The sequence below is a fragment of the Brachyistius frenatus genome, unplaced genomic scaffold (assembly GCF_029030835.1).
Source record: "Brachyistius frenatus isolate BFR_SWC_R1_liver_20210118 unplaced genomic scaffold, ASM2903083v1 Contig_8, whole genome shotgun sequence".
In the NCBI taxonomy this organism is placed as follows: domain Eukaryota; kingdom Metazoa; phylum Chordata; class Actinopteri; family Embiotocidae; genus Brachyistius; species Brachyistius frenatus.
This window is the reverse complement of record NW_027210607.1, coordinates 7,759,798-7,782,241: the sequence shown is the minus strand read 5'-3', so window position 1 is coordinate 7,782,241 and position 22,444 is coordinate 7,759,798. Positions and strand designations below refer to the sequence as shown.

Below are 22,444 nucleotides of genomic sequence, written 5' to 3'. Positions count from 1 at the left end.
TTTACCCCTCCTTCGGCCTGGCATGATAAACAGACATATTTCCCCAGAGTGGTGTTTATATCCTCAACTTTGAGAAGACGCAGCACAGTTTATATTTTCTTTTGAATCCCGGTGTCACACATGGCTCCCCGGGCGGTCTGGCTGCTGGTTGCGCTGTCCGGTGTCCTGAATGTGCGCTCCTGCTGGGCTTATACCTGTCCAGCCATCTGCCGTTGCACCGCCGACACGTTTCAGTGCAGCAGGGACACTCAGCTGGCCTCACGGACAGCAGCAGCATCCGTGCTTCGACTGTAAGTATCCCAACTCTCTGCTGTAGTGTTGACAGAAGTCCAGGCTAAAGTCACTGTAATCCTCCTGTAGAATCTGTGCTGTTGTACCCTGAACCTACAAGTGCCCTTGTGGAAGAACTTTTTTTTTTTTTTTTCTGTTAGATTTATTATGTCTGACCCCTCACTAACTTATTCTCAGTATTTTCCTGATTCTGTCACATTTATATTTCTCCAAGGATTTTTGGTCCAGGCTTTAAAATAAATGTGATTTTGACGGATAACTTAAAGAGACATTTTTGGATCTTTTATATCTAGCAGTTTGAATATAAGTGCTTACTTACAGAAGACTCACTCACCTGCCCCTGAAAGAAGTTGCCACTCATGCCTTCAAGGAGCTGATCAACATTACAATTATGTAAGTCATGCTGTTTTTTTTTCCACATAAAGACATATATGGGTGAACTAATGCTGCATTAAAGTGTAAAGTTTTTAGGAAAACCTACTGGTGATAGAAACTTTACTCTTGATAAAACAGACAAGCAAAAAACAAAGTAATTACCAGATAAATTATGCATTTCACTTCATACGTGCAAACAAATATATGCAAGGAAATGTAATATAAAGCACAAAAGGCTGGCTGATGCAGTTAAAATATACAGCTATAGGAAAAATCCTGCATGGTGTCTGTATGTAGAAGATTCAAAGTCCATTTTGAATTCGAAAACAAAACTGCAGTGTTGAATCAGACAGTTTGTCCAAATATATGGGAGCCTATTACAGCACCATAGAGGGAGTGTTTGTAAATAAAAAAAAATTAATTTTTTTTTTTAAAAAGCATATATAGAATGCTTAATATTTCATCCTTTTGATATCTGTAGCTGAATGTTGTTTTTTGTTTCGGCCCGTTGAACTCTGACTCAACTGTTACATCAGGTATTTACCAGCTGCTTGTATCTTGACCAGGTTATGAGCAGCAGCAGTGGATGAGGTGAACATTTGTTTATGATTATTCATTACTTCCCAACATAATTTAATTTCACTTTGATGTCTCAGTGTGGAGTTTACTTTGCGTTCCGTGTTGAGGGAAGAAACCAGTCTGTTCGGTCACTTCTAATCTAAATGTTTCACTCACATGCTTGTGTCATCACGTTACAAACACATAATCATGGATAATTTTACGATGATGCACAAATTTCCCATCGTCCTATCAATTCTTATCAACCTCAGATGTGATAATAATATTGTGCCTTGTCTCTGTAAAACAGTTTGATAATTAGAAAGTGTTGACAGTTATACTTTTATCTTACATGAATAATAAAATTTTTTTAAAAAAATCAGTAAGTGAATGCACTCCAACATCTATTAAACGTTAAAATCTACAAGATTAAAATCAGGACTCGATGCCAGTAGAACCTCCGTACGGAGTGATGGGAATCTGTCTAGCTGTAATTAAACCTCAGATAGGTTCTGGTGTTCCCTTTGCTATTGAAGTGTGTGGTGTCATCATGCCAAGATCTAAAGAGCTCTTTAAGGCCTTCAGATAAAAAATGTTGTGGATGCCTATGAGTCTGGTAAGCTTTTTGAAATAGAAAGAAAATTAGAATAGGGCCTTCACACCACTCGGTTGCTTGGGCCCTAATCATTTTGAACTGGCCTAGATTTTAAACAGCTGCCAATTTGTTCAAGACTGGCTGCCTCAGCTAATTTAGCCTAAGAACTTTTTGATGCCAGAAGAAGTCTCCAAGATAAACAAAATTTCATCCCAGAATCTGCTGGTTACTCTTACAGCTGAGATTACACAAATCTAACCTATAAAGGCAGTGTTCCAGGAAAATACCCTTTTCATTGCAACAAAAACATCGGGGCAAAGATACATTTTTCTAACAAACATACAGGCAAAGACCAGGCCTTTCTAAATAATGTGTTCTGGACAAGTCAAAGAGTTGTTTGGCCACAGTAAAAGAAGACATGTTTGGTGCAGACCACAAACAGCTTCTCAGGAGAAGAACCTCACACCAGCTGTGAAGCAGGATGGTAGTAGTGTTAGAGTTTGAGCTTGGGTGCAGTCGTTGATTCAACAATTAATTCAGAGTGGCTGTGCAAACCTTAACGCAAACAGGGTTTTCAGACTTTAATCACAGCAAAAAAAACTGATGCTGTGAGCAATAATCGGGTAAAAAATACACAAAATGCCTACAAGATGTTATTTCTGCTCAAATATTATACTAGCTAGATGCCAAGGATGTACTCACTTCTTCCAAAGAGGAATATTTAATCTAGACTGTATATATCTTTTCTTTATCTTTTCATTTCCTATTGACGAGGGATTATTATTGCATGCTTCCAGCTAAATACTCCCAAAACTAAAACATTATCCTGAATTATTTCAGTGAATGAGTTTCACCCTTTAAATAACAGTCTGATGAGCTGATATTTAACATTTGTTTACTTGTGATGCAACAGTTTTCAAATTGCGCTTGTTTGTGTTGAGTGTGTTTGACTTTGCTCTGCTCCTCAGGGACAAGTCTTATCAGTCTCAGATACTTACAGTGCTTACATGTCTCTATCAGAAAATACTGTAGTTTCAGGTGATACAATACATTCAAGTTTACATGAAGTTTGAGTACTAAAGCTATGATTCTTCACTTTGTTTTCAGCCCATAAAACATGTGTCAAGGTAGCATGACATGAGGAGCTCTGGTTTGTCATTGATGATAAAATCACAGCCTCATGTGAAAAAGCCTTTTATGAGCTGCAAGCAGTAATTATGAAACATAATGCAATCAGGAGAGGGGATAAAAGAGAAAAGGATATGCAGTACAGATGGAGTCGTTTAATTATTTCTCATTTTGAAATGGGAACAGAGTGACGTTTTCCCAAGCAAAGTGTCGGCTGATTACAGTAGAGTGGAAGTCGAAAATGATGATTACAAAATGGGGAGCGTCTCGTAAAGCAAATCAGCCGTCAGAAAACAAAGTGTTCAAGGACAAATCACAAAGTCTTTTTGACTTTGTTTGTCTCTCATGGTCTTCATTTAGTCCCCCTTTTTAAACATCTTCACTTCATCTTCGTGGCCTAGATGCATCCATGATATATGTTTGGAGCATTTCCAAACATGAGGTCCAGCATGTGTCTGTCGTGGCCTAGAAGTATGATGTTGGTATTTTAATATTTCCCTCAAGGTTTGGATCCCAGTATCAATCAACTCTGCCCTATTTCTGGAAGAAGTTCATTAAAAACAAAGAAAGAAACCCAGAACATGCACTTAATGTCTGCCTCCTAAGATTCCATCTTTTTTTTGGCTCGATTGGCGACATTTAAGAGTCATTTGTTTGCAGTCTGTTGTTAATCTGTTGATTGATGCGGAGCCGTGTCTTTATGCCACAGTGAGATCTCCCAGAGCAACTGCATCACACACATCCAGAGACATGCCTTCCTCTCCCTCCACAGCCTGGCGCAAATGTAAGTGACACGTTACCTTCCACCACATGTCACATTCAGACACGATGAGCACAATTATTCATCTGAAGAGCTGCTGTGTGTTTTGCATTTCATTTAAATTTGCGCAGGATTAGTCTGTCAATTACAAAGCGGCGCATTTAATCCATGACTTTCAGAGCGGCTGATGTCTGAATGATTTATTTTTTCTCTGTTTGTTTGTTGACAGCCACTGACAACAATATTGTAATTACTGATATGTTGTCTCATTTTATTCCTGCAGTTCAGTGCAGAATATCAACAGTCTGAGGGTTATTGAAAAAGGTGCCTTCACTGACCTGCCCAGGCTGGAATATTTGTAAGTCACTTGGTTCAACAGGCATATTTCATCTATTTAAACATCACTGACCAGCACATTTGAAAGTGACAACTGAATATGAACTCTTTCTTGCAGTATAGTGAGAAAACTTAAACATTATGGTCACAGGCTCAGTTGTTGTGATGTCTTCCAGAATTGTCTCCTGAACTGTCTCTCCGACCTGACATTTAGTCTGTCTGTGCCACTCGTCCCCACAGGAGCATCTCCAACACAGGCGTGATACACTTCCCAGACTTCACAACTATCTCTTCGCTGGTGCCAAATATTATCCTGTAAGTAATCCCATTTAAAAATAGTATGTCTCTGAACTGGATTAGTGTCTTTCTGCATGTTGCAAAACTGCGCGGTCTTCATGTCAGAAGTCTAAAGTGGAGCCCGAGTTGTTTATTCGCCATCTGGGGTTACTTGTATTTTATCAGTTTTACAATCCCACCAACCCCGTCACAAATCCTCACAACTGTGCCACAGTTCATCAAACTGCTTTTAAAGAAATTATGAATATACATCATTTCATCATTATTACCTCATAATTTAGCCAAACAGCCCGAGTGAATGTTATCTTGTCTGCATGCAGAGAAATGGTAGACAACTTGAGAATCGACATCATTCCTGCCAATTCCTTCCAGGGTATCACAGAGGAGTATGTTGACATGTAAGTACGGGACCAAATACTTTTTTGTTGTCACATTATCAGAGCTGAGAGCAACAAATTGTCAGCAGAAAAATAGCAGAAATGTTTCTTGATGCGTCTTTATATGCTTTTGAAATTGAATGTTCAGTTCTCTGACCTTGGTGATGGGTGACAGCAAACTAAAATTTATAACACCGTGTCCTTGACAGGAACCTGGTTAGAAACGGCTTCAAGGAAATAAAATCTCACGCATTCAATGGAACCAAGCTCAACTCACTGTAAGCGTTCAGACTGTCATGATATTTCCCTCATACTAACAACAGCAACATAGCAATACAATATGTTGCTGTTAAGTACATTGTTCAGGTTTTTCTTTTTCTAATCATAAGAAGGGTTATTGGTACCAGTAAACAAACGTTATGTAAGACTAAACAAAGATTGGATGCCCTGTTGTTTTCTTGCTTCACCCCATAATGGTAAATGTTGATGGGGACGAGATGCACACAAACACCCTGCAGTCTAAAAATAATGCTTATCTTTCTCAGTGTCAGATTGAGAAAATTAAAAAGTGGATGAAAAATGGTTTAGGGCCTTGTTGCCCATTCATGTGTCATCTTCAGTGTTCCTTCATATTTTAATGTTAAGTACAAAACTAACAGTTGTTTTTTCATATCTTTTGCAGAGTTTTGAGAGATAACAGGTATCTCGGTTACATTCAAGATGATGCTTTTGAAGGAGCCACAGGTCCAAGTTCTCTGTAAGTCACAGTGATTAAAGTTCATGAAATCAATGACAAAAGGCAAAATATTATGACTTCTTTTCAGAAGAGCTTAAAAATCAGTGGTGGAAAATGTATTGAGATAATCAATAGTGTGGATCAGTAAGTTCAGATCACAGCATGGCGATGTGCACGGAGCTTAGAGAAGATGTACCCTTTGTGAGTAAGTCCTCCAAGTTTTATTGCTTAATCAAAATCAGCACCTCAGTTGTACATACTTTTATGAGCAGTGGTCCGGGTGCGTCTACGATTCTTTTACGCACCAGGAACTTGAGCAGAGAGCTCACATCAACGTTTGTGACAAATTACTGGGCAACAGAAGGAAGCAGCAGGGAGCCAAATTGGGTGAGTAGGAGTGTTCGGAGAGGGATGATTGCGTGTGTGATGTATTTTCAATGCGCTGAGAGGACGTGTTGTCATGTTGGAGAACCCAAGAGCCATCGCGCCACAGCTCAGGTCATTTGCACTGAATGTTTTTCCTCCAACACCTGAGAACAACCAGTAAAGCTCGGTATTGACAATCCGACCCTGCGGGACTAATTCACGGTGCACAACCCTGTGAATATCAAAGAAAACCCACCTGGTCGCGCGACTGACCTGATGCGCGTCTTTCGGTTTTGACGTTTATGACCCTCAGAAATGCAAATGTCACCAAGAGCACGTCTCCAGGCTCATTGCTTCACTGCCGTAGCCTTCCTGAAGTATTTTCAGGGTCTCTGTTGCCGATTTCCAGAGTTTGAGTCCAAATTCGATGTGCGCTCTTTGCTCGTGTCCACAGAGAAATCTCAGATGCGTCAGACCAGCTCTCACGAAAACTCGTGGAATTCAGGAACTGATGATGATCAAGCAACAAAATTTGTAACACTTATTCACAAAGGCTGCAGCTCATCTGTGCTCCGAGCACGTCACAAAGCTTTGCTCCGTTCTCGTGCAACAGGAGCAGCCTCAGAACGTATTGATCCACCCTCGTATAGTCATCCCGACTCTGGATCACATGGCTACAACATCACAAACGCACGGAGAATTATCACCTGCAGTTCATGCAGCTCGGCACAATTTAAATGTGTCTTTCAGCTCGTGCTTTTGGTTGCACCCCGCAGCTGTTTTGATTAACGCCCATCGTTTTCAGCCACAGCAGCCAACTTTTAAACTATCAAAAGTTGCATTACTCATCATCCTATTTGATTTATTTTTTTTTAGCCAGAGAGATGACAGGTTATTAGGGATGAATGTGTCATGTTTGTTATTGCAGTCAGTTCGCCAACATAGGGCTAATTTGAAGGACTTTGTACATTGTTGGCAGTTTAATCTACAAAAATACACCTGTAATGGAATGTAGTGAAGTATAAAGAAGCATAAAAAACTTGAAGTTCAAAATTAATTTGCTCAACCACCAGCATTAAGGCGATTATAGTTTAACTGGGTCATGAAGCAAGATTAATATTCATAACAATGTTTATTATTTTATTGTATAAACATTTGGGTGGTGACAGCCTGTCTGTGTAAACAAACCAACAAGGCTGGTGGGACTGCTGAATACTGATTAGTGAGCAAATGGCTCAGTCTGTCGCACACACAAGGTCACAAGGTCTCAGATTGCTGTGTGGTAGACGTGAAACTTCTTATCTTGCTTATGAATTAGTGTTTATGGCATTCACTGTTACACAGGAAATGCTTAAGGTCTTCTGTTTGCATTTGCGAGGTCCAGTTGGGTATTTTTTCTTTAAATGGCATGAATGTCAGGCTACAGGTAGACCCTGAATGTTGTTTTGTTTGAAATAAAAATGTTTTCAGTCAGTATTTACAAGGTCTGTTTTATCATAAAGTGCATCTTTTTTTTTTTTTAGAAAGACAGCGTGAATCACTTATTGGTTTCATAAATATGGAAACAACGTAAATTGGGGCTTGCTGCCTCAGTCACTAGAAGTCAATGAACACCTGAGAGTATTTGTCAGAAACAGCACCACGAACAACACAGTCAGACCAAAGCTCTTCTTGTGGAATGTGTTCGTCCAGCTTCCTTAAAACACTGTATCTTGATCATTTTACCAGTCGTCACTCAAACGTGTCTACGTTCCTGCGTGTGTGATTCAGGGATATTTCCTCCACAGCTCTGAGCTTCCTCCCGCCTAAAGGGTTGAGGCAGGTGAAATTCCTGAACGCCAGCTCTACTTTTGCTCTGAAGAGCCTCCCGCCTCTGGAAGGCCTGGCCGAGCTGCAGACGGCCGACCTGACGTACTCCAGCCACTGCTGCGCCTTCCACGCGTGGCGTCGGAAACAAAGGTAACCGGTTGCAACGGGGGAAAAAAATCCTTTCACATCTGCATAAAAAAAACAAAGCTGTTCAATGAATACGGATCATCGGTGGGTTGGTAATTAGCAGTGGAGTTTATTGACATGTTGCATGGTCTAACCTTTTCTCTTCTTTTTTTCTTTATTGAAAGGGAAAGTGGCTTAAAGAACTTCACCAAGTTTTGTGATCTCAGCAAAACAGAAATGTAAGTAACTTTACTTCCTCCTTAAGGACCGTACCAAAATAATCATGCAAGTGGAAAAGATCCAACACCCTCCATGATTATCTCAAAACTGATTAACTGTTGCACTGGCAGAAAGAAATTGTGATGGCGTACTCTAATTTACAGATAATTGGAAAATAGTAATACAATAATAATACAAAAAATATAGCAGCCATATAAAAGGAGTACAATTAGCAAAATCATTGAAAATGTGTCAAAATGACGAGCCTGTTTTCATTCCCACAGGCCATTTAGTAATACGGTTTTGTCAAACCAGTTAGCGTCAGGGAGATACGCGCAAGGTGCCATACAGTAAGTCTTATGCACAGCGACGAGCCGGGTCGAAGGAGGTCTTTTGACAAGTACACAAGTACAAAGAGTGGAGAAGTGTGTGTAAGGAGAAAGTTAGAGGTGGTTGGATTAAACAAACCCAGGACTTTCACCTGGCGACAGATGTTCAGGTCCATGACAAAGCAAAAGTAATTTTTTTTTTTTTTTTTTTTTTAAGTATTGTAAGTAAAAGTAATTATTTGAACCCAAACCATATATTTCCTAACCCTAGCCAAGTAGCTCTGGTGTCTTAACCAATCCAATGCCTCGTTTAAACCAGACCAACATCTTTTTCAAACCCCTAGATGGCCAAAATGTGCGTCTATCGGAGACACTATTCTTTGCTAAAGCGTCAGTATTTGAAGCCCTGGGAGTGACAACAGGTTGAAGTGATGCAGTCTGTTTGCTAAACGTCTCCGCCAGCTGTCACGGTGCACTTAACTTCACTCTAATGATCTCTGAGCTGTTTCTCTAAACTTGATCTTGTTTGCTTCCAGATGATTCTGATGTCATCTCTTCTCTGGCATAGTCTAACACTGCTCTCCCAAAAATATGATCCCTCCCCCTTATAATTTTCATACCGTACTGTAAACACATTATGTACCTCTTTATTTGTCTGGGGTTATTTGTGTGTTTTTCAGAGCGCCCACTACAGATGACATGAATCTTATTAACGACATCAACTTTCAGTATCCAGACCTGGAATTCGATTGTCTGAACAACCCCTTCGTCAAGTGCACACCAAAGCCAGATGCTTTTAACCCTTGCGAGGACCTGCTGGGCTTTCCCTTCCTGCGCTGTCTCACCTGGATAATCACAGTTTTCGCTGTGATCGGTAACCTGGTTGTCCTGATCGTCCTGCTGATTAGCCACCACAAGCTAAACACCTCCAGGTTTCTCATGTGTAACCTGGCCTTTGCCGACCTGTGTATGGGGCTCTATCTGATGCTGATTGCCTGCATGGACTACCACTCCCGTCACGAATACTACAACCACGCCACCGACTGGCAGACAGGGCCTGGATGTGGCATAGCAGGCTTTTTAACAGTGTTTGCCAGCGAGCTTTCGGTATACACGCTGACTGTGATCAGCCTCGAACGCTGGCACACTATCACCAATGCCATGCATGTCAACAAGAGGCTGCGGATGCACCATGTGACGGCCATGATGGGGGCCGGCTGGGGCTTCTCTCTGCTGGTTGCCCTGCTGCCTTTTGCGGGGGTCAGCAGTTACAGCAAAGTGAGCATCTGTCTGCCCATGGACATCGACACACCGGGGTCTCAGGTGTACGTAGTGGCTGTGCTCATTCTCAACGTCGTTGCTTTCCTGGTGGTCTGTTGCTGCTACATATGCCTCTATCTCAATGTTCAAAACCCAGAGCACTCCACTCGTCACGGAGACACAAAGCTCGCCAAACGCATGGCTGTGCTCGTTTTCACGGACTTTGTATGCATGGCACCGATCTCCTTCTTCGCCATCTCCGCAGCCCTCGGTCTGCCCCTCATAACCGTGTCTCACTCGAAGATCCTGCTCGTCCTCTTCTATCCCATCAACTCCCTCTGCAACCCGTTCTTGTACACCATCTTCACGCGGGCCTTCAGGAAGGACGTGTGGTCGCTGCTGAGTCGCTGCGGCTGCGGCTGCTGCCACGCCAGCGCCGACTTCTGCAGGTCTCAGACTCTGGCATCACACCTGACCAAAAGAAAACCCCACTCCTTTAGCTTTTATGCCTATCACATTAAGATGAGGGGATGCTTTCTAAACAAGGGAACCACATGACCATCAGCAAACAAAGTTTTATCATGAATTTAAAGGCAGCATCAGCTGTCTTGATAAAAAAAAAAAAAAAATGTAGAATTTCTTCAAAATTTAGGTCAGGGTGAAGAGATTGTCAGTCTTGTGCGTGGCAGGCAGCAGATCGGATTTGATCTAGTTTAGTTTGCAAACTGAGAATTTCATTAGACCTCAAAGTGAAGACAACAGGTGCTGCAGGCTCCATATCTGCACAGGTACTGTGGTACAAAGAAGCAGATGGATGGAGGAGAAATAAAACAGGCCAGTTTGTTTACAGAGCTACTCCAAAGCATATCACTCATGATCAAGAACAAGCTATATGAAGCAGCACCTTTGTAAGATGCTGTTACAATAAGAGACATTTAGTATTTTGTCCTAATGAGACTGAGATTTTAAGTTAAATGTGATGAAATGAAGGCGTTTGTTTTAGCTCATCAGAGATGAGTTTTAGTGCCACCTTTTGGTTCGTTTTACTCAGGACACGTTTAAACTCCTAAAGACTGCAGACATGCCAGATCAGCCACAATACCTCAGCTAAACCTGCAGCCTACAGTTTAAAGAAACATTACTGCTGTTTAAAATGTCCTGGATTTTCACAATTAGACATTTAATTTTAAAAATAAAAGTATTCTCTCTTATTTATTCTAAAATCTTTTTTTTTTTTAAATCTTTCCCCATTTAACAACAACAGTCGAGCCCAGAATATATCAAGATTACCATGTCAATCCTCCATTTCTATTCTTACTTCCAGAGAACATCCTCCAGTTTTTTTGTTGTTGTTGTTCCCTTTAACTGCACACTGTTAATTAATGCTAAAGCATCAGTCTCCTCCCTCGTGATCTCTTAAAAACAAAGCAATGTCTTCTTGTGATCCCCCAAAATAGTTGGTTGCTTTTGTTGTAACAGTTGTAATGAGTTACATTTTTGTTTTGATTTAAAATATTTTTAAACTATTCAGCAATTTTCAAGAAAAGAATAATTTTGTGCGGTAGATTTTTATTTTTTTGTCCTGATTTCATATCCTGTTTACAGTCATTTGTCCCCTCAGATTGAATTTGTAACCTGGTGTCCCAACTCCAGGGCTGGGAACCACTGCTATCAAGTGCACTGCGTGCTAATGTGCACATTCCACTCCTTCAAAATCAATGTTTGTCTGAGAATTTGCGTTACAAATTGTAATTGAATTAAACTGCTCTGAGTCATGACAAACTAATTACCTGAGGCTCAGAATAAACAGCTCTTCTAACTGAATAGAAATGGTTGTTTTTAGGAGAGTCTTTATTGGGCTACTTCAAAGATATACAGACATGTACACACACACACGTTTTTTCTAAATCTATATGAAGCAAAAATCTGAAAATTGGTGTTGCTTACCACTGGGCCTGTGTTAGACAGCATGTTTCAAGAAAAAATAACTTCGGTCCGATGACAGTGGACTTCCATCAGTGGAAACATGTCAAATGATGCCAAGTTATTTCAGCTTTAAATATTGGCACAGTTTGACTCACCAAATGTGGTTTGGAGCAAATTATTCCACTAAAACTTTGATTTGTAAAAATTAAAAAAAAAAAAATCCAAAAGTATTCACTGAGGAGGAGGCTGTGTGTGAAAATTGGCAATTTGAAATTAGACAGGGTTGGAAAGTGCTGCAATTAAATAAAACTAAATTATGAAGAAAACTACTGGAAGGAAGAAAAAAATACCTGGAATGCACATATTTGGCTACTTTAGTTCCCAATAAATTATATACAGTATGTGACTAGGAATGGTTTGGTTTCTGTAGTCAAATAAATTGATTATATAAACTAATAATACAAGTAGGTCTCAAAGGCTTTGTTTGTGTTTGCACAGAAAAAGTGGTTCATTGAACGCAGCACAACAGTGTAGTTCAGTGTATTTAAAGCATGATTAAAGGCAAGACATTACAATGTTTGGAAATCAAACAGCACGTTAGATATCCTTTAAAGAATCAGGTTCATGATTGAAGAAAATATATTCCAGGTCAAATCATGTTTTGCTCTACCAATGAAGAAAACTATTTTCAGAAAAATACAACATAAATCGATGCTGTTTGTCTCAGGAAACTGGATTCACAAGCAACGCTTCGAGTAACTGTCTGTAACATCATAAATGACTTGCAGTATTGCTCTAATAATTGCGTAATGAAAAATAAAGTATCAGTAATTGTGCACAGTGGTGTCTTAACTGCCTGCTCTGTGATCCAAATTACACCACCTAGAGGTCTGCATTTACTGATTGCCTTTCCCTTTTAAATCATTGTTTCCTTTTCCAATGTGATTATCTGATCTTTTCAGGAGGACTACAGCTCATTACCACTCGGCTTCCCCAACAGCCTTAGAGAAAACGTAGTCCCTCCCACCGTAACACATCACGCCATCTTTCAGGTGAAACTTCCAGCGGTTCTTACTGCGGTGAATCTGTCATACGGACAAATAAAACAATATTAATGGTTAACATTCAGCACTGGGGGCTTCGTTAGGAGGCAAACGAGAGACAAAATGCTCTTACTTTGTCATACTGGCAAACAATTACATTGTCAGTGTCAAAGAGATCCGGGATGTCCTGCTCCATCACATCATCACCTGAATTCAGAGGGTCCTGATCAACAGAAAGAGCATTGTGGGAAACAGTTTTTTTTACAAACATATCAAAAAAATATAAACTTTATTTATAAATATAATTTGTAGGAAAAGAGGCACAAATCAGCTGCAGTTTCCATACGGAGATATTTTTTTCTTAGTAGTTAGAAAAAAAAAAACATGACATCTGCAGCCAAATGTGTAATTGAACCCAATACTGTAAAGTGAAAAAAACAAAACGTAAAACTTCACATTTTACAGTGGCCTTTTAAAGTGATGTGCTCACGAACATGGATTTTAACAAATGTTTGAATGAAATTTGAGAGAAATAAACCTGTGTTCACACAAGAAATCTCAGATCTTTTACTTCAACTCATCAAAAATGTGGGCAAAAACAAATGCTTGTATCTTTTTGCCGAGTGTAATATTAAAGGTCCCATTATTGTAACATATCTGGTGCTTTATGTATAGTCCTGACATCCCCATGAAGATATTTTTGTGGTTTTCAATGTCAAAAACCGTTACATGCCATTTTACACCACCTCTCCAAAGCCTCTGAGTGGAGCACTTCTGAGAACATGCTGTTTTTAGTCGGTGTTACAAAGACATTCTTTTGACCTTTTGGATGACGTACTATAGTGTGATGTTTTAATGACATTTTGGAGAACATATTATATTATTCTTTTTTTTTTTTCATATTTTGGACCACAGACATTTTTATGACATTTCCGACCACATAGTATACCATGATTTTTTAATGACAATTTTGACAACATACTCTTGAATGACATTTTTTATACATTTTCAACGACATACTATAGTATGACATTTTATACAACATATTTTAGTATAACATTTTGGAGAACATGCAAAGCCCTGACATTTTCATGACATTCCTACGATATTTTGGACAACATACTATAGTACGACATATTTTATGACATTTTTGACAACCACTATATTATGGTAATTGTTTGGGCCATTTTTGACCACATGCTATACCAAAAAAAAATTCTAAGACATTTTGGACAACATGCATATACTATGAAGTTTTTGTCAGTTCCGACGACTTCTTTATAAATCTTTGGATGACATACACATTTTCATTCCATTTTGGAGAACATACTATAGTAATACTTTTTACCCAATGGTGATATAATGGTTAAGCTTTCTACGCCCACATTGTGTTATTAGTAACAATTTACAAGTAATGTAATAGTAATGCCATGTGCTGGTATCAATACCATCGGTGGACTAGCTTGTGGCCTACCTATTTATTTTGTAACGACGAGAGTTGTAATAGCAGTTTTTGTATGTCTTGAACTTTGGAGCTATGTAACTTACACCTCCCTAATGTACTTGCTTATAACGATATGTTTGCATACCATATCTTTCTAAAGTTACTTTATCTCCAAAAAGTGCTTGTGTGGCAAGTGTGGAAGGATGCTCACTGAAAGGGAGGATTAATACTGCCAGGAGACACCAGAGGTAGACTTACTGAACTTGGAAATACCGTTTATCTTTGAAAAATGATTATGGAATACAAATCTCACCACTAGTTTGAAATCATGTTAAATTAATATTATCAAATGTAAAACCAATTGAGATATTTCAATCAATAGCAGACAATTTATTACGTGGTCAATATGGTGTCAACACATCTTTCCTATATACAGAACATTGGTTCTTTTTTCATCCTTGGAGCTCTGACAAAAGAAAAAAAAAAAATCTGCTGTAATTTTCACCCCCACAAGTACAACCTCCTAAAAAGAAACAAAAACAAGGAATTTAATGTATTTGGATCCAAGTGTATTTTGACAATCAGCATAGTATTTGCTATTTTCTGCAAATACCTGTATGTAATTCAAGACAAATAGTATAATTCAAACACACAAAAGCTGTGATGACCGTGACAACAGTCACGGACTCCTCCGGGTTGTATGTGGGGTCATGAGGATCAGGAATTGCAACAGAAATGTCTTCCTCCTCCTCTGATATTTCAAGTCTGGAATCCTTGATGGACGTGGATATGATGGGTGATTGGCCAGTCGTCCTGGAAATAGTGCTGGAGCCAAATTCCACAGTTTCAGGGGCCGACTTTCTTGTGTGACTAGTAAAGTAAAAATATAAATAAAAAGCTTTTAATGACGTTAAATCAGTACAGGAGTATGTCTGAAGATTTTCAGTCCTCTAGATCATGGCCAATAGAAGTGCTATGCAAATGATACTGGACCTAAAACCTATTCATACATGACTATTGTGACCTGAAAGACTCACATGATGGCCAGATGAGTTTCAGATTACCTCGACTCTCAAGGTGTTAACGGCGACACTAGAGGGACTCCACTCCTGTAAGTTAAAAAAAAAAAAAAAATTTAAAATCAAAGAATATTTCCACTGCCTTTGAATAAAACTCAGTGACCATGATGGGAGATGAAATGACAAGCCATGTTTTACTTAGTGGCTGCTAGCTGAAACAGAAGTGCTGCTATTAACTGCAGAGGTGTATTTGTGTGTCATTTACTTACTCAAAATGGCATTATTACTCACCTTGGCTTTTCACATGTTGTCTTAGTGTCCCAATGCAAAGCTGTGTGTCAACTGCAGCCAGACTTGGGGGAGGGGGGGCTCAGTTTGGGTGTCCACATGTTTGAAGGGGACAAACTGCTGTGATGTACCTTAAAAAATACAAAATAAGGTCAAGGACCACGTAACGGTGATTGTAACTGATACAGAAATTCCCAAGTCATAAAAGCAGATAGCAAAACCCTCCCAGCATACATTTATTTTCTCTGTTATTTCATTACACTTATCTAGAATGGTTCAATATAGGGATAAATAAATATTTAATTCTGACAACACAAATCAAACGATTTAAAAAAAAAAATAGCCTTTCTAGCGGTGTCGCAAGTACTGCTGAAATGAATTATACTGTATCCTTTGTACTTTATTTGCAGCTCCTGCTACCGACCAAATAACGCCAATCCAGTAAGATAACTTAAATCTCTTCGACAGCCGGTGATAAAAGCAACTGTACAGTATAAACATGGCTGTGACTCTGCACGTGCCTGAGACATTGTTAATGTGTCTGTCACTCTTTAGGCTCCGTGTCTTTTGTTGTTCAAAGTTGCAGACACGTGTTCTGACACGGATACGAACAGCTGTACAAACGGAGCCCGATAAACTGCAGCACGTTTGTTTTTAGTTCACCAGCTTCATCAAACCACAAGTGTGGCAGTACATTGACTTGTCCTGTTAAGATCTAGCTCAAGATGAAGTTTGGTCTCCTATCGTTACAACGCTAAGTTTGGTTTGTAACAACACGTTTGTGATCGTTTTTTATTATTATTATTATTATTATTATTATTATTTCAATGCCAACAAACACTGCAGTTTACGATAATGCTACACTGTAGCCGCAACCGTACATCAAACATATTGGTAGTTAACTTACGGGTTGGTGATTGGAGTTGGTCCAAGCAAAGTGTCCTGAATCCGTGACCTCTGTGCAACACCGGCATGATATTGAGCCAGATTCAGGGAGAAGTCGGCGCTGAAATGAGCCGAGCCGAGCCGAGCCGAGCGTCACGCTCCGACTAAATGACGGCGGTGTTTCGGAGACAAGCTTTTCCCCTCCGGCGGAGTTCGGCTGCTCGGCCGTGCGTGGGAGGAGGAGGAGGAGGAGGAGGGGTCGGCGAGGAGGGCGCAGTTATTCAGCCATAGTTTTGGACTCCCGTGACGATATGACGTCAGAACGTCACGGGAGTACAAACGGCACGCTGAGCGGGTCAGAAATACCGGATTAGGGCTGTGTGCATTAATGAGTTTACTAATCGTTTGGACACTCTGGCAGGGTTGATCTTGCACCCACACCCTCTTTGGCATGTAAAAAGCAAAGGGAAGTTGAATTTATACAATATGGGGCTGTTCAAGTTATTCTCTCGCTCACCTCTTCCTCCACGTTAGCCAGTTCATCTGCTGCCTCGCTGTCGCTGCTGGACGAGATGCCGTTGCTGTCACTGCTTCCATTTCCTTCCTGCAGGGCCTTTATGGCTTCTGCATTGATAATGCCCAGATATTCATTCTCCTCTATGGGAACTCCCTCTTCGAGGTCAGAGTTGTCAGCAGGACCATCCAGCTGGACAATGTCTGACAGTTCGCTGTACGTGTGGTCTAGGTCCAGCTGAGCAGGAAGTGCAAGAACAAACTTCACAGTTATGTCATGCTCCAGCTCAGAGAAATTAAAGTAAATAGTAGAACGACTATTCATTCAATAATTCAATATATTGAACACCTAAATTGTCCTAAACAGCAGTCTGTTATAAAGCACTCAGGCATTTGATATTTGAACGCAATTCCTGTTGAGAAACTTTGATGAACATGACGCATGAATCAGATTTTATAATTGATGGGAACTAATGGAAATGATTTTAGATTAATAAACATGGCACTCCAACTTCTACAGTTGGGGACTCGTGAGGTTAAAAACAATGTGGTCAATATTGATGCAGAGACACATTTCTTGTTTTAACCCTGAATATGGATGAAGCTCCAAACATGCTGGATTCTACACCTCATATGATTAAAAAAAAAAAAAAAAAAAAAAAACAATGTCTCATTAGAACCTCTCGTAAAACCTCAAGATAATAAAACAAAAACAAAAAAAACATGTGAGCTGTAGATGGGGTGGAGAGCAGATTTTGTTAACTTTGTGCAGGTCAGATTGAACTCTACAGTCGTTCGGAGAGCTGCATCGCCCCGTTTCCAGTCTCAGCTAACCGGCTGCCTTCTCCAGCACACAGATCGTTTAGTATATTTCCCAAAATGTGGAACCATTTATTGATCAAAACACCTCAATGTCCAAAGTATTTTACTGATATTTACTGATGGAGGGAGGATTATCTTTAAATTACCTCGAGAACCTTCACAGGTGCCAGATTCCTCGCCTTCTCCGCTTTCTCTCTCTCCTCCTCGATCACTTCTTTCAGGATGTCATCGATGTCTCTGGTCTGTGCCGTCTGCATCTCCTCGGTGCTGATCTGGAAGTCTAATAACTGAGAGCACGGTGAGGCGTTCATACTGAGGTTGACAGATTCACATTGTGGATGTTCTGCCACTGGAGAGTGCCGGGGAAGGCTGCCCTCCTGACGGGGGGGTAAAGTGGCCTTTGGCTGTGTGACGGAGGAGGCTGAAACGGGGCAGGATTCTGCCTCAGGAGGAAGAACAGGATTTGGTGGGAGCGCTGCCGGCTGAGCTTCCCTCCATTCAGTGACTCTCTGTGCGGGTTGGGTGAGCAGCTGTTGACCTGCCGGAGCCTGAGTAACCACAACAGGAACATTGACCTTGTAAAGTTGACCTGCGTGAGATGAAACAGAAGAGTGAAAGGTTTTATCTGCCTGACAGTCTAAAGCCCATGAATAAAAACAGATATGAAGCTGTTAAGAGTCCAAGTCAGTGCGTACCAGAGGCTGTTTGTAGAGTGACTCCCGCTGGTATCTGCACAGGGTAAGCTAACCCAGCACGAAGGGAAAAAGTAGCAAGAGCCTCTGAATTGTTCTGCGATGAAAGATTATGTGTAAAGGAAAATAGGATTTAGTTTATCGCATAGAAATTACACACAATAATCTGCTACAAAATTCAGGTTTATTAATTAAACCCTGTGATTATTGTCTGATAGCAAAACTGCAATGCAATTCCAATGTGATACTGGCCTACAGTAAATGTACGCGTCAACCAGCAGGTGTCACTTTGAGCTGCCATGTCAAACATATTTGGTGATGATTGAGGCAAATAAATCACCATCAAAATTTGACTCCTAAAGAAACCTCCACACTTAATTGTGATATTTAACAACTGGTATTGCTGAAATTTAAAAGCTACTGAATTTATATGCTTAGAAGCTTTTTTTTCTCTTCATCCATCTCGCTGAAATGATGTGGTTTAAATTTAGGTCAGTGCTGCGATTTTAAACTAAACTAGATTTCAAAAACTGATAAGAATGAACTATATCCAAGCAAGCTGCTCCAATTTGATTTACGCCACCAATTTTTAAATTCAAGGGAAAAAATTCTGTAATTTCTTTCGACAATTGCTTAAATTTAGACACTAAAAATAATTAAAATAAACTGTAAACATCTGGGCTGATAAAATTGTGTATTTGATCAGATAGGTTAGTTAGAGACCCAAGTGTCTTCCTCTTGAATTTAGTGTCTGAAATTTACAGCTTCAATTACAGCAACTGGATTTTTTGGGGGGGATTGACCTTTACTTTTAGATCAGAATTTGACCAAAATGAATTCCCAATCCCAAAATATGCAACGTAAAATTTAAAATAGGGAAGTTGAAATAGCATACATTCACAAAGTCTCTAGATTAAAGTAGTTTTTATAAATATTATGTTTAAATTCCACAATACGAAAGTATGCAAGAAAGAAGTTATCATGGCTATTATTTGCTTGGTGTCCTCCAGTGTAAAGAGCTACGTGGAGGTGCTGTAAACTTCGATGACACTTGCCTTGACTGGGAAGCTGTGGATAGTTTGACCTGCAGGGATCACTACTGAGGCTGAGAGCAGGAATCAGAGCAAAAGAGGTGATGTTTTAATAAAAAATTAAAAAAAGGACTTCCTTCTATCTGAATTACTTAAAAAAAAAAAATGTTCACGTACATATTCATAACAAATCATGTCTAAATTAAAGCTGTAACTTCAGGCTAAGTTTAAAGAAACACAACTACCTTGAATAATTTTGACCATCCGCATTTAATAACTCAAAAACTGAAGATGTCAAGATTAGCTGGTAAACAGTTAAGCTTCCAGCTGCACTCGGTTACCTGTGAGCTCTTGATCTATATGACTGCAGCCAGCAGGGAGCTGGAGCACAAAGTTGGATGAGTTGATGTTTTTCCTGAAGTCCTCCATTGCTTTTGACTGCATCATCTTTGACTCCCAAAGCTGCACAGCAGAAGACACAGCAGTACACACTTGCTCCAAAACTTTGCTGCGACTGACAACTCCAGTCAAGATATGCATTATATATATATATATATATATGTCCGTTTCAAAAATATATGAAACGGGGTTATGTAAAATACAACTCACATGTCTTAAATCGTCCAGGACGCGGTCTTCAAGCCCTTCAGCCATGAAGACCTCCCTCATACTGTCAATCACATCATCAATTATGGACAAGTAGAGCTTGGCCTGCAGTTGTTCACAAAAACTCTAAGTCAGAAGGTGCTTGTGATCCGCCACAAGTACCGAGTGCACGCTTCTTCATGAGCCACAAACCAAACTCCATTTAAACATGTGCCCTTTTTAGGTTTGCCCCGAGAGCCGGAGACTGTACGAGTCACAGCTCTGTGTAACTCAGAGCACTTTCTAAACACAGTGTCACTTCTCATTACGGGTACAAATCAGCCCTGTAGAGGTCCATTCTAATAATACATTTGATATTAGAAACCTCACTGTGCCGTTTACTCGATTTAAAAGCGAGAAAGAAAATTAAAAGGCAAAGTGAATGCAATATTTCTGGGCAGACTTCAGGGACAAAAAACGAAAGACCTGAACGGCGTAATTATTTTTTTTTTCGTGCCAGACTTGGTTTAACAACTTCTGAATTAATTGAATTAGGAGTCATGCTAAACAAATAACCCGAGGCTCCGAATTAACGACCTCTAACCAAACAGAAACAGGGTTTTCAGGACAGCATTTGTGAGGCTACTCCACATACAGACGATGCAATTGCTAAACCCTATATATATATATATATATATATATATATATATATATAACCTACCAAAATCTGAAAAGTAGCGTTGCTTACCACGGGTCCTGTATTTAACAGCATGTTTCAAAACAAAATAACTGACTGTGGTCTGATAACAGTGACTTCAATCAGTATGGAAACATGAAAACAGACGACAAACGGTGACAAAGTCGATGATTTGTTTTTCCAGAAGTTTCCGACACAGGTGACAATAATGATGATCAAGTTCCACAGAGCGCTGTGATTGGTGGAGCTGAGGCTGATGGAGTGAGTCACTGTTTTATATTGTGGAGGTTGGAAATATAGATATATATATATATATATATAAAAATGTTTGGCGTGAATGTGACATTTCAATCTCTTTATTAAAACAATGGAAGAGCTCGTGGGTTCCTTGTTGCCCATCTCATTCACGTAACCATCAAAATAATAGTGTAATTTACCATCTACTCCGAAACACAACACGTGTTCGGGGTGGTGGATGTGAGCGCAGGCACCTTACAGCCTCCCAAAACTGGCAGCTCAACTACTTTCTTGAACCAATAGCCAGGAAGAGGTGTTCCAAGTCCTAAACTCGAGAAGAAGCATCAATACGGGAATGTAGAAATACTTTACTCGTATTGACAAGTAAAAGTCAGAGAAAAATCCAACTTCAATGAAAGTACATCTCTCAAATGTATCTGCTGCCCTTGTTTATATATAAAGTGTTTAAAAATAGTTCCACCTGCAGCAGCTACATCAGTGACATGGTGCTTAAACACTGATGCTATAAGGATTGATAATCTAATATTGTAAATATAATAATCATTCAGAGGGATCAAAACAGCTTTTATACTTTTATACTTCAACAACATATTTCACCCTTTACAAAACACTTGATTTTGAACTTGGTATTCAGCAGATTCATAGCAGCAGCAGGAGCAGCCACGCCCCCTCGCCTCCTCCGAGCGTCTGTTTGGCGATGCTGGCACTTTCAACACTGCAGGTTGACTCCTCTGATGAGGATGAGAGCGCTGCAGCTGAAAGGCAGCAACATGAGACACCCCCGTGGGTACCACAGTTACTGAAACTTAAAGGCATTTAACTGTCACTTCATGAAACTACTCTGGACTCAGAGGCTTTCTATGAATTAGAATGAAGATGAAGATTATCTTTAAACCCATATGTAACCACTGTTAAATGTGTTTAATTCCTTAATTCAATTTATGTACTTAAAATAACCAGTAAACCATACTGTCACAAACACTGCCCCCTGTGGTGACAAAAAAAACAACTGTTGTGGTTATCAATATCATTTTATTAATGGTAAGATCATAATTTATTTAATAATAATGATAATAATTTGACAAAGATCAAATTAACTATGTATCATTAGTTAAATCATTTTAATAAATGGACTTTTGTTGAGCCAGGTGAAACTTTGATCTCAATCTTGTGTGTTTAATGGTCCTTGAATGCATCACTTCCAGATCCTGAGTTAAAATCCCTTGAGTATAGTTACCCAAAGACACTAAACTGTATTATCAAACACCGGCACGGAACAATATTGTCGCATGTGTAGTTTTGTAAATACGTGTTAACCCAGTCTGTCTGCAGTGTGTTTTCAAAGTGGCAAATTCTGTACCTGTGTGCTATCCAGCTTTATAAAACCCAGCATGCAGCACATAAAACACCAGTTTCCTATGAATCTGGTGTGATTTATTGAGCAGCAGTGTGTCACTACTACTACACTACTCGGTCTCTCAGCAAAGCAGAAATGACAGGTAAAAAGTCAGACAGTGTTTTGACACTTGGTGAGGTGTGAATATAAAACATCTTTGCTCTTGTATACTATAAATAAGATATGAAGTTTACATTAGTTTTCCTTAAAAGTGGGTAAAAGTGAACACAAGCTTTATTCCAGGGGTGTAAACAGCTGTGAAGAAGCACCACGAGTCGCTCAG

At 39.7% G+C, this 22,444-nt stretch overlaps 2 protein-coding genes and 1 long non-coding RNA gene across 3 annotated transcripts; 1 reads left to right on the top strand and 2 right to left on the bottom strand.

Moving 5' to 3' along the window:
• Positions 1–117: 117 nt before the first annotated feature.
• LOC138616128 (lutropin-choriogonadotropic hormone receptor-like) lies at positions 118–10,120 on the top strand. The gene is made up of 11 exons (XM_069690199.1): positions 118–290; positions 613–684; positions 3,657–3,731; positions 3,991–4,065; positions 4,284–4,358; positions 4,661–4,738; positions 4,927–4,995; positions 5,400–5,474; positions 7,590–7,778; positions 7,940–7,993; positions 8,983–10,120. The coding sequence occupies exons 1-11, from the start codon at positions 121–123 to the stop codon at positions 10,118–10,120; spliced, it is 2,070 nt and encodes a 689-aa protein (XP_069546300.1). The 5' UTR covers positions 118–120.
• Positions 10,121–12,465: 2,345 nt separating this feature from the next.
• On the bottom strand, positions 12,466–20,582 carry gtf2a1l (general transcription factor IIA, 1-like). Its single transcript, XM_069689811.1, has 9 exons — positions 20,559–20,582; positions 19,835–19,936; positions 19,567–19,687; positions 19,250–19,299; positions 18,198–18,291; positions 17,649–18,091; positions 16,685–16,918; positions 12,665–12,754; positions 12,466–12,573 (listed from the first exon to the last, which is right to left on the bottom strand). Exons 1-9 carry the CDS (start codon positions 20,580–20,582, stop codon positions 12,466–12,468), a joined length of 1,266 nt encoding a protein of 421 aa, XP_069545912.1.
• Positions 13,090–16,303, bottom strand: LOC138616129 (uncharacterized). The gene is made up of 4 exons (XR_011310581.1): positions 16,190–16,303; positions 15,286–15,413; positions 15,013–15,084; positions 13,090–14,845 (listed from the first exon to the last, which is right to left on the bottom strand). It is a non-coding gene; the product is annotated as an uncharacterized lncRNA (long non-coding RNA).
• Positions 20,583–22,444: the final 1,862 nt, after the last annotated feature.

What these genes read in the sequence shown, in the direction of transcription:
- LOC138616128 (XM_069690199.1), top strand. Translation starts at nt 121, where the DNA reads ATGGCTCCCCGGGCGGTCTGGCTGCTGGTTGCGCTGTCCGGTGTCCTG. An exon ending in CTGCCCAGGCTGGAATATTT is followed by an intron (nt 4,066 to 4,283) that starts GTAAGTCACTTG and finishes TCGTCCCCACAG; the next exon opens with GAGCATCTCCAACACAGGCG. An exon ending in GCCACAGGTCCAAGTTCTCT is followed by an intron (nt 5,475 to 7,589) that starts GTAAGTCACAGT and finishes TGTGTGATTCAG; the next exon opens with GGATATTTCCTCCACAGCTC.
- gtf2a1l (XM_069689811.1), bottom strand. Translation starts at nt 20,582, where the DNA reads ATGCTGTTAAATACAGGACCCGTG. An exon ending in TCCTGGACGATTTAAGACAT is followed by an intron (nt 19,688 to 19,834) that starts GTGAGTTGTATT and finishes TCTGCTGTGCAG; the next exon opens with CTTTGGGAGTCAAAGATGAT. An exon ending in TGGCTAACGTGGAGGAAGAG is followed by an intron (nt 12,755 to 16,684) that starts GTGAGCGAGAGA and finishes TCTGTTGATCAG; the next exon opens with GACCCTCTGAATTCAGGTGA.